Source organism: Hyla sarda, chromosome 3 (genome assembly GCF_029499605.1).
Source record: "Hyla sarda isolate aHylSar1 chromosome 3, aHylSar1.hap1, whole genome shotgun sequence".
NCBI lineage: Eukaryota > Metazoa > Chordata > Amphibia > Anura > Hylidae > Hyla > Hyla sarda.
In genome coordinates, this window is record NC_079191.1 from 33687798 (window position 1) to 33700346 (window position 12549).

The following is a 12549-nucleotide window of genomic DNA, read 5'->3' on the forward strand; positions in this document are numbered from 1 at the left end:
TGGGATCAGTATATGGCAGTACTGGTGGTAGGGATGGTGGGCTCAGTATATGGCAGTACTGGTGGTAGGGATGGTGGGCTCAGTATATGGCAGTACTGGTGGTAGGGATGGTGGGCTCAGTATATGGCAGTACTGGTGGTAGGGATGTGGGCTCAGTATATGGCAGTACTGGTGGTAGGGATAGTGGGATCAGTATATGGCAGTACTGGTGGTAGGGATGGTGGGCTCAGTATATGGCAGTACTGGTGGTAGGGATGGTGGGCTCAGTATATGGCAGTACTGGTGGTAGGGATGGTGGGCTCAGTATATGGCAGTACCGGTGGTAGGGATGGTGGGCTCAGTATATGGCAGTACCGGTGGTAGGGATGGTGGGCTCAGTATATGGCAGTACCGGTGGTAGGGATGGTGGGCTCAGTATATGGTAGTACCGATGGTAGGGATGGTGGGCTCAGTATATGGCAGTACCGGTGGTAGGGATGGTGGGATCAGTATATGGCAGTACCGGTGGTAGGGATGGTGGGCTCAGTATATGGCAGTACTGGTGGTAGGGATGGTGGGCTCAGTATATGGCAGTACTGGTGGTAGGGATGGTGGGCTCAGTATATGGCAGTACTGGTGGTAGGGATGGTGGGCTCAGTATATGGCAGTACTGGTGGTAGGGATGGTGGGCTCAGTATATGGCAGTACTGGTGGTAGGGATGGTGGGCTCAGTATATGGCAGTACTGGTGGTAGGGATGGTGGGCTCAGTATATGGCAGTACTGGTGGTAGGGATGGTGGGATCAGTATATGGCAGTACTGGTGGTAGGGATGTGGGCTCAGTATATGGCAGTACTGGTGGTAGGGATGGTGGGATCAGTATATGGCAGTACTGGTGGTAGGGATGGTGGGATCAGTATATGGCAGTACTGGTGGTAGGGATGGTGGGATCAGTATATGGCAGTACTGGTGGTAGGGATGTGGGCTCAGTATATGGCAGTACTGGTGGTAGGGATGGTGGGATCAGTATATGGCAGTACTGGTGGTAGGGATGGTGGGCTCAGTATATGGCAGTACTGGTGGTAGGGATGGTGGGCTCAGTATATGGCAGTACTGGTGGTAGGGATGGTGGGATCAGTATATGGCAGTACTGGTGGTAGGGATGGAGGGATCAGTATATGGCAGTACTGGTGGTAGGGATGGTGGGCTCAGTATATGGCAGTACTGGTGGTAGGGATGGTGGGATCAGTATATGGCAGTCCTGGTGGTAGGGATGGTGGGATCAGTATATGGCAGTACTGGTGGTAGGGATGGTGGGCTCAGTATATGGCAGTACTGGTGGTAGGGATGGTGGGATCAGTATATGGCAGTACTGGTGGTAGGGATGGTGGGATCAGTATATGGCAGTACTGGTGGTAGGGATGGTGGGATCAGTATATGGCAGTACTGGTGGTAGGGATGGTGGGATCAGTATATGGCAGTACTGGTGGTAGGGATGTGGGATCAGTATATGGCAGTGTTCCAGTACATAGGAGATCTACCAGTAAAGCCCTGTGGGGGGCAGTACAGGAGGTGGCACGGTGGTCATGCTATGGGGTATCACCGGAGCTCCCCGGTACCACTGCCCTCACTACATCCCCACCATCCGGTAACACTTACCCGCCGCCCGCTCCACCAGGTAGAGTAAAAGGGACACAGCCGCGAACCAGCCTATGCCCCCGGCGGCCACCATCCTGCTCCCGCCGGGCCCTGGAACCGGAGCCGGGATCCGTATTTACCGCTTTCCCGCTAACCCGCCACTCACGGCGCTGACTCCGCCCCCAGGCGAAAACTCCGCCCTACTCATCACCGCCAGCCACTGAGATTGTCCCGCCCCTCAAAAGCAGGAGCCGCCCATACGTCCTATCACTCACGCCTCTGACCACGCCCCTTACCTTAAAGAATATAGCAGTACTCCCCGTCAATCACCGTGCAGACCCCGCCCTCAAAACGAATCAAGCCCATTCTCCACGGTACTCAGCAGGTCCATAAATATAATATAGTGCCCGCCCAAACTCCCTACAGACTCCGCCCATACCCCTGCTGACTCCGCCCATATGTAGCCCCGCCTCCTTAATAAAAAAAATCCGCTCACATCTTTTCTATTACAGCGCTGGACCCGCCCATCTGCCTGTCAATCACTAGAATAATTCGTCTCCTGTTCAAAACTCAATCAGAAGCCACGCCCACTAATTGATTCATTCACAAAAGAACACACCTCTATTAACCCTTGAAGGGTTTAGTCCTAGATTGAAAGTTATTCCCTGGCAACAGGATGGGGGCGATAAAAAGCTAATTGGTGGGGATCTGACTGCTGGAGCCCCCCACCATTCTGAAAAGGGAGGAGAGTGGTCCCTCAATTATATGGAGGCTGAGTGCATACTCACAGAAGCCTCCTAGAGAATGAATGGAACACTGAGTGCGTACTCATAGAGAATGAATGGAGGCTGAGTGCACACTCACAGAAGTCCCATAGAGAACGAATGGAGGCTGAGTGCACACTCACAGAAGCCTCCTAGAGAAGGAATGGAACACTGAGTGCGTACTCATAGAGAATGAATGGAGGCTGAGTGTACACTCACAGAAGTCCTATAAAGAATGAATGGAGGCTGGGTGCACACTCACAGAAGCCCTATAGAGAATGAATGGAGGCTGAGTGCACACTCACAGAAGTCCTATAGAGAATGAATGGAGGCTGAGTGCACACTCACAGAAGTCCCATAGAGAACGAATGGAGGCTGAGTGCACACTCACAGAAGCCTCCTAGAGAAGGAATGGAACACTGAGTGCGTACTCATAGAGAATGAATGGAGGCTGAGTGTACACTCACAGAAGTCCTATAAAGAATGAATGGAGGCTGGGTGCACACTCACAGAAGCCCTATAGAGAATGAATGGAGGCTGAGTGCACACTCACAGAAGTCCTATAGAGAATGAATGGAGGCTGAGTGCACACTCACAGAAGTCCCATAGAGAACGAATGGAGGCTGAGTGCACACTCACAGAAGCCTCCTAGAGAAGGAATGGAACACTGAGTGCGTACTCATAGAGAATGAATGGAGGCTGAGTGTACACTCACAGAAGTCCTATAAAGAATGAATGGAGGCTGAGTGCACACTCACAGAAGCCCTATAGAGAAGGAATGGAGGCTGAGTGCACACTGACAGAAGTCCTATAGAGAATGAATGGAGGCTGAGTGCACACTCACAGAAGCCCTATAGAGAAGGAATGGAGGCTGAGTGCACACTGACAGAAGTCCTATAGAGAATGAATGGAGGCTGAGTGCACACTCACAGAAGTCCTATAGAGAATGAATGGAGGCTGAGTGCACACTCACAGAAGTCCTATAGAGAATGAATGGAGGCTGAGTGCACACTCACAGAAGTCCTATAGAGAATGAATGGAGGCTGAGTGTATGGTCACAGAAGTCCCATAGAGAATGAATGGAGGCTGAGTGCACACTCACAGAAGCCCTATAGAGAATGAATGGTGTGCTGAGTGCACACTCACAGAAGTCCCACAGAGAATGACTGAGTGCTGGCTCCATAGTGTGCAGCTCCTCCCTTTATTTGGGGCACATTTCTCCTTCGTCCTCGTACCCTCAGTCCCACATAGTGTATATGCAGAATATTTTGTTGCGTATCTGCTGCAGATCTGCAGCAGAAAATACGCAGCAAGATACGCTGCATATACACAATGTGGGGTCGTAACCTCAGGGCAGGGCCGGTGCAAGGATTTTTGTTTACACAAGCAAATGTGCATTTGTAGTAGTAGAAGCCCCCACGTAAAGTAATAGCCCCCATTTAGGTGGTAGTAGAAGCAGCAGCCCCCCTAGGTAGTAGTAGTAGTACAGGATGGGCCATTTATATGGATACACCGTAATAAAAAGGGAATGGTTGGTGATAATAACTTCCTGTTTGTGGCACATTAGTATATGTGAGGGGGAAACATTTCAAGATGGGTGGTGATCATGGCGGCCATTTTGAAGTCGGCCATTTTGAATCCAACTTTTGTTTTTTCTATAGGAAGAGGGTCATGTGACACATCAAACTTATTGGGAATTTCACAAGAAAAACAATGATGTCCTTGGTTTTAATGTAACTTTATTCTTTCATGAATTATTTACAAGTTTCTGACCAGTTATAAAATGTGTTCAATGTGCTGCTCATTGTGTTGGATTGTCAATGCAATCCTCTTCTCTATATACTGCTATATACTACTATATACACCGCAGGAGAAATGCTAGCACAGGCTTCCAGTATCCGTATACACTGCTATATACTACTATATACACCGCAGGAGAAATGCTAGCACAGGCTTCCAGTATCCGTATACACTGCTATATACTACTATATACACCGCAGGAGAAATGCTAGCACAGGCTTCCAGTATCCGTATACACTGCTATATACTACTATATACACTGCAGGAGAAATGCTAGCACAGGCTTCCAGTATCCATATACACTGCTATATACTACTATATACACCGCAGGAGAAATGCTAGCACAGGCTTCCAGTATCTGTATACACTGCTATATACTACTATATACACTGCAGGAGAAATGCTAGCACAGGCTTCCAGTATCCGTATACACTGCTATATACTACTATATACACCGCAGGAGAAATGCTAGCACAGGCTTCCAGTATCCGTATACACTGCTATATACTACTATAAACACCGCAGGAGAAATGCTAGCACAGGCTTCCAGTATCCGTATACACTGCTATATACTACTATATACACTGCAGGAGAAATGCTAGCACAGGCTTCCAGTATCCGTATACACTGCTACCTACTACTATATACACCGCAGGAGAAATGCTAGCACAGGCTTCCAGTATCCGTATACACTGCTATATACTACTATATACACCGCAGGAGAAATGCTAGCACAGGCTTCCAGTATCCGTATACACTGCTATATACTACTATATACACCGCAGGAGAAATGCTAGCACAGGCTTCCAGTATCCGTATACACTGCTATATACTACTATATACACCGCAGGAGAAATGCTAGCACAGGCTTCCAGTATCCGTATACACTGCTATATACTACTATATACACTGCAGGAGAAATGCTAGCACAGGCTTCCAGTATCCATATACACTGCTATATACTACTATATACACCGCAGGAGAAATGCTAGCACAGGCTTCCAGTATCTGTATACACTGCTATATACTACTATATACACCGCAGGAGAAATGCTAGCACAGGCTTCCAGTATCCGTATACACTGCTATATACTACTATATACACTGCAGGAGAAATGCTATCACAGGCTTCCAGTATCCATATACACTGCTACCTACTACTATATACACCGCAGGAGAAATGCTAGCACAGGCTTCCAGTATCCGTATACACTGCTATATACTACTATATACACCGCAGGAGAAATGCTAGCACAGGCTTCCAGTATCCGTATACACTGCTATATACTACTATATACACCGCAGGAGAAATGCTAGCACAGGCTTCCAGTATCCGTATACACTGCTATATACTACTATATACACCGCAGGAGAAATGCTAGCACAGGCTTCCAGTATCTGTATACACTGCTATATACTACTATATACACCGCAGGAGAAATGCTAGCACAGGCTTCCAGTATCCGTATACACTGCTATATACTACTATATACACCGCAGGAGAAATGCTAGCACAGGCTTCCAGTATCTGTATACACTGCTATATACTACTATATACACCGCAGGAGAAATGCTAGCACAGGCTTCCAGTATCCGTAGTTTCAGGTGCTGCACATCTCGTATCTTCACAGCATAGACAATTGCCTTAACATGACCCCAAAGATAAAAGTCTAAGGGGGTCAGATCGTGAGACCTTGGGGGCCATTCAACTGGTCCACGACGACCAATCCACTTTCCAGGAAACTGTTCATCTAGGAATGCTCGGACCTGACACCCATATTGTGGTGGTCACCATCTTGCTGGAAAAACTCAGGGAACGTGCCAGCTTCAGTGCATAAAGAGGGAAACACATCATCATGTAGCAATTTCGCATATCCAGTGGCCTTGAGGTTTCCATTGATGAAGAATGGCCCCACTATCTTTGTACCCCATATACCACACCATACCATCAATGTTTGTGTTCCAACAGTCTTAGAGGTCCAAATGCAGTGGTGTCCGCTCACCTCCGGAGCCGAATCTCCGACACACCTGTGCTGTCACGGACCCGCCGGTCCCGCCCCGGCTTCAACAGTGTATAGAAGGAAGGATTGTCCGGCACCAGGTATGCTCTAAAAGATTGCTTTTATTCATGCCATAGCAAGGAAACAGATATCACAGGACTGTGGTAATCTGACGCGTTTCGCTCTCTCTTGAGCTTAAACGTAGTCTACGTTTAAGCTCAAGAGAGAGCGAAACGCGTCAGATTACCACAGTCCTGTGATGTCTGTTTCCTTGCTATGGCATGAATAAAAGCAATCTTTTAGAGCATACCTGGTGCCGGACAATCCTTCCTTCTAACAGTCTTGGAGGGATCTATCCAATGTGGGTTAGTGTCAGACCAATAGCGCTGGTTTTGTTTGTTAACTTCACCATTCACCAATATCCGCCGAAGGGATGTTCGCCTAATGCCCCTCTCCAGTGACAAGCGGTGAGTGCTATGTGGGCTCTTGCTGAATGAACCTAGGACAGCCACTGATGTTTCTTCATTAGTGACAGATTTCATGCGTCCACATTTTGGCAAATCCAACACTGAACCAGTTTCACGAAACTTAGCGAGCAGTTTGCTAACTGTAGCATGGGAGATGGGTGGTCTCGTAGGGTGTCTTGTATTGAAATCTGCTGCAATGACCCGGTTACTGCGTTCACCAGACATCAACACAATTTCTATCCGCTCCTCACGTGATAACCTCGACGACATGTCAATGGCTGTAAACAAAGAGAAACTTGTAAATAACTCATGAAAGAATAAAGTTACGTTAAAACCAAGCACATCATTGTTTTTCTTGTAAAATTCCCAATAAGTTTGATGTATCACATGACCCTCTTCCTATTGAAAAAACAAAAGTTGGATTCAAAATGTCCGACTTCAAAATGGCTGCCATGGTCACCACCCATCCTGAAAAGTTCCCCCCCCCCCTCACATATACTAATGTGCCACAAACAGAAAGTTAATATCACCAACCATTCCCATTTTATTAAGGTGTATCCATATAAATGGCCCACCCTGTAGTAGTGGAAGCCCCCTTTAGGTAGTAAGAGTAGCAGCCCTCTTTAGATAGGTAGTAGTAGTATCGCCTTTTAGGTTCACACATACACACATCTATCATACATGCACACATCATACAAACATCACACATACAGTGGTCCCTCAAGTTACAATATTAATTGGTTCCAGGACGACCATTGTATGTTGAGACCATTGTATGTTGAGACCATAACTCTATGGAAACCTGGTATTTGGTTCTGAAGCCCCAAAATGTCATCCAAAAATAGGAAAAAGAGAGGATTAAAGAAAAATAAGTAGATAACAAATATAGATAAAGCGAATCCTTACATATAAAAGTAAAAAAAGATCTGCTGGGAGCTGTAATCACTGTCTATGTAGAGGACAGGAGCTTCTTCAGGGTACTATACAGTACACACAGTGTCCCAAATGGAGCCGCCCTTACCTGGTGTCCAAAGGAGCAGCTAACCCTGGTACAGGTAAGGAGTAGTACAGAACATGTAATACCTCCCTGTACTGTAGGGGGCGCTACCAGACATACCCAGTGCATACGCTTTAATAATACAGGTGATTTACCAGTAAAAAGCCCATTCTGATTGGTCAGTTCCTCCAGTTGTGACACGTCTCACAGATCTGGACTGTCTGTATCATTGTATGTTGAGTCTGGTTTCAGGTTGCAATGGTCCAGAAAAGACCATTGTATGTTGAAACCATTGTATGTTGAGGCCATTGTAAGTTGAGGGATCACTGTACATAGACGTATAGTACATACACAATCATACAGACACACACATCATACATACATACGTCTAGCTTACACACATCTATCATACATACACACATTATACATACACATATCCTACACATTTAACATTTAATACATGCACAATCATACATACACACACATCATACATACATCCGTCTACTTTACACACATACATCATACATACACATCATACATTTGTCTAGCTTACACACATCTATCATACATACACACATAATACATATATGCACACATCATACTTACACCCATCACCACCCCACCCACATCATACATTTCATACATACACACATCATACATGCACACACATCATACACACATCATATATATACACACACACATCATACATACACACATCATGCAATCTTACACATCATACATACACCCGCCCCTCCACATCATACATTACATACATACACACATCATACATACACACATGCTACACACATCATACATATATGCACACATCATACATACACACACAACAAACATACACCTTCACCGCCCCTTACATCATACCTTTCATACCTACACACATCATACATACACCCGCCGCCGCCACCCCCACATTATACACACATCATACAAACACACACATCATACATACACATCATACATACACACACACACGCATCATACACAAAATACTACATACACACATCAAACATACACATATACATCTAGCTTACACACATATATCATACATACACACATCATACAGACATACTGTACATACACACACATCATACATACACTGTGCATGTATGATGTGCGTGTATGTATGAGGTGTGTGTATAATACACACACATCATACATACACATGTGGTGTCCCGGTACCGTATTGCATACCGTACCTTGTGTAGTGGTCCCCAAAGTCAGAGTTACTATGTTCAGGTAGGGTTCCTCAGGTGGGACAGCCCCTAGTCGCCTCCTCTTACTCTAATTATATAATGTTTATAAGTATAGATTTAATAATGTATATATATCTAATATAATGTATAGAAGTGGATATGTGCTTGAAGTTTGGTGGTGGTTCCGGGGGGTGGGGGGTTTGGGGCTGCCGCCACGGTGCCGCCGGTTGCCCCGCACTGTGACATATAAGGGCTGTGCAGCCCGGCAGTTAAAAGCGGTTATTTATTTTTCCGCCCCCTGTTACGCCGAGCGCTCCGGGTCCCCGCTCCTCCCCGGAGCGCTCGCTACACTCTCTCCGCTGCAGCGCTCCGGTCAGATCCACTGACCCGGGGCGCTGCGATTCTGCTTCCAGCCGGGATGCGATTCGCGATGCGGGTAGCGCCCGCTCGCGATGCGCACCCCGGCTCCCGTACCTGACTCGCTCTCCCTCGGTCCTGTCCCGGCGCGCGCGGCCCCGCTCCCTAGGGCGCGCGCGCGCCGGGTCTTTGCGATTTAAAGGGCCACTGCGCCGCTGATTGGCGCAGTGATTCCAATTAGTGTCTTCACCTGTGCACTTCCCTATATCACCTCACTTCCCCTGCACTTCCCTGCCGGATCTTGTTGCCATTGTGCCAGTGAAAGCGTTCCTTGTATGTTCCTAGCCTGTGTTCCAGACCTCCTGCCGTTGCCCCTGACTACGATCCTTGCTGCCTGCCCCGACCTTCTGCTACGTCCGACCTTGCTTCTGTCTACTCCCTTGTACCGCGCCTATCTTCAGCAGCCAGAGAGGTTGAGCCGTTGCTAGTGGATACGACCTGGTCACTACCGCCGCAGCAAGACCATCCCGCTTTGCGGCGGGCTCTGGTGAAAACCAGTAGTGACTTAGAACCGATCCACTAGCACGGTCCACGCCAATCCCTCTCTGGCACAGAGGATCCACTACCCGCCAGCCGGCATCGTGACAGTAGATCCGGCCATGGATCCCGCTGAAGTTCCTCTGCCAGTTGTCGCTGACCTCACCACGGTGGTCGCCCAGCAGTCACAACAGATAGCGCAACAAGGCCAACAGCTGTCTCAACTGACCGTTATGCTACAACAGTTACTACCACAGCTTCAGCAATCATCTCCTCCGCCAGCTCCTGCACCTCCTCCGCAGCGAGTGGCCGCTCCTGGGCTACGCCTATCCTTGCCGGATAAATTTGATGGGGACTCTAAGTTTTGCCGTGGCTTTCTTTCCCAATGTTCCCTGCACTTGGAGATGATGTCGGACCAGTTTCCCACTGAAAGGTCTAAGGTGGCTTTCGTAGTCAGCCTTCTGTCCGGAAAAGCCCTGTCATGGGCCACACCGCTCTGGGACCGCAATGACCCCGTCACTGCCTCTGTACACTCCTTCTTCTCGGAAATCCGAAGTGTCTTTGAGGAACCTGCCCGAGCCTCTTCTGCTGAGACTGCCCTGTTGAACCTGGTCCAGGGTAATTCTTCCGTTGGCGAGTATGCCGTACAATTCCGTACTCTTGCTTCAGAATTGTCCTGGAATAATGAGGCCCTCTGCGCGACCTTTAAAAAAGGCCTATCCAGCAACATTAAAGATGTTCTGGCCGCACGAGAAATTCCTGCTAATCTACATGAACTTATTCACCTAGCCACTCGCATTGACATGCGTTTTTCCGAAAGGCGTCAGGAGCTCCGCCAAGATATGGACTCTGTTCGCACGAGGCGTTTCTTCTCCTCGGCTCCTCTCTCCTCTGGTCCCCTGCAATCTGTTCCTGTGCCTCCCGCCGTGGAGGCTATGCAGGTCGACCGGTCTCGCCTGACACCTCAAGAGAGGACACGACGCCGCATGGAGAACCTCTGCCTGTACTGTGCTAGTACCGAACACTTCCTGAGGGATTGTCCTATCCGTCCTCCCCGCCTGGAAAGACGTACGCTGACTCCGCACAAAGGTGAGACAGTCCTTGATGTCTACTCTGCTTCTCCACGTCTTACTGTGCCTGTGCGGATGTCTGCCTCTGCCTTCTCCTTCTCTACCGTGGCCTTCTTGGACTCTGGATCTGCAGGAAATTTTATTTTGGCCTCTCTCGTCAACAGGTTCAACATCCCAGTGACCAGTCTCGCCAGACCCCTTTACATCAATTGTGTAAACAATGAAAGATTGGACTGTACCATACGCTTCCGCACGGAGCCCCTTCTAATGAGCATCGGATCTCATCACGAGAGGATTGAACTTTTGGTCCTCCCCAATTGCACCTCGGAAATTCTCCTTGGACTTCCCTGGCTTCAACTCCATTCCCCAACCCTGGATTGGTCCACTGGGGAGATCAAGAGTTGGGGGCCCTCTTGTTCCAAGGACTGTCTAAGACCGGTTCCCAGTAACCCTTGCCGTGACTCTGTGGTTCCCTCAGTAACCGGTCTCCCTAAGGCCTATATGGACTTCGCGGATGTTTTCTGCAAAAAACAAGCTGAGACTCTACCTCCTCACAGGCCTTATGATTGCCCTATCGACCTCCTCCCGGGTACTACTCCACCCCGGGGCAGAATTTATCCTCTCTCTGCCCCAGAGACTCTTGCCATGTCTGAGTATGTCCAGGAAAATTTAAAAAAGGGCTTTATCCGTAAATCCTCCTCTCCTGCCGGAGCTGGATTTTTCTTTGTGTCCAAAAAAGATGGCTCCCTACGTCCTTGCATTGACTACCGCGGTCTTAATAAAATCACGGTTAAGAACCGCTACCCCCTACCCCTCATCTCTGAACTCTTTGATCGCCTCCAAGGTGCCCACATCTTTACTAAATTGGACTTAAGAGGCGCCTATAACCTCATCCGCATCAGAGAGGGGGATGAGTGGAAAACGGCGTTTAACACCAGAGATGGACACTTTGAGTATCTGGTCATGCCCTTCGGCCTGTGCAACGCCCCTGCTGTCTTCCAAGACTTTGTCAATGAAATTTTTCGTGATCTGCTATACTCCTGTGTTGTTGTATATCTGGACGATATCCTAATTTTCTCTGCCAATCTAGAAGAACACCGCCAGCATGTCCGTATGGTTCTTCAGAGACTTCGTGACAATCAACTCTATGCCAAAATTGAGAAATGTCTGTTTGAATGCCAATCTCTTCCTTTTCTAGGATATTTGGTCTCTGGCCAGGGACTACAAATGGATCCAGACAAACTCTCTGCCGTCTTAGATTGGCCACGCCCCTCCGGACTCCGTGCTATCCAACGCTTTTTGGGGTTCGCCAATTATTACAGGCAATTTATTCCACATTTTTCTACCGTTGTGGCTCCTATCGTGGCTTTAACCAAAAAAAATGCCGATCCCAAGTCGTGGCCTCCTCAAGCGGAAGACGCCTTTAAACGACTCAAGTCTGCCTTTTCTTCGGCTCCCGTGCTCTCCAGACCTGACCCTTCCAAACCCTTCCTATTGGAGGTTGATGCCTCCTCAGTGGGAGCTGGAGCTGTTCTTTTACAAAAAAATTCTTCCGGGCATGCTGTCACTTGTGGTTTTTTTTCTAGGACCTTCTCTCCGGCGGAGAGGAACTACTCCATCGGGGATCGAGAGCTTCTAGCCATTAAATTAGCACTTGAGGAATGGAGGCATCTGCTGGAGGGATCAAGATTTCCAGTTATTATTTACACCGACCACAAGAACCTCTCCTA

The 12549-nt window shown here is 48.1% G+C and overlaps 1 protein-coding gene across 3 annotated transcripts in view; it reads right to left on the bottom strand.

The window, feature by feature from the left end:
* XKR5 (XK related 5) overlaps positions 1-2427 on the bottom strand; it is a 34697-nt gene extending 32270 nt beyond the window's left edge. For 2 of the 3 annotated variants that reach the window (XM_056564034.1, XM_056564033.1), the window contains exon 1: positions 1638-1839. In XM_056564034.1, the coding sequence (XP_056420009.1) occupies positions 1638-1710 (73 nt within the window). In that variant the 5' untranslated portion in view covers positions 1711-1839. Of the gene's footprint in view, positions 1-1637; positions 1840-2404 lie in introns of those variants that run through there. The other variant, XM_056564036.1, reaches the window with a different exon arrangement.
* Between the last annotated feature and the right edge of the window lie 10122 nt (positions 2428-12549).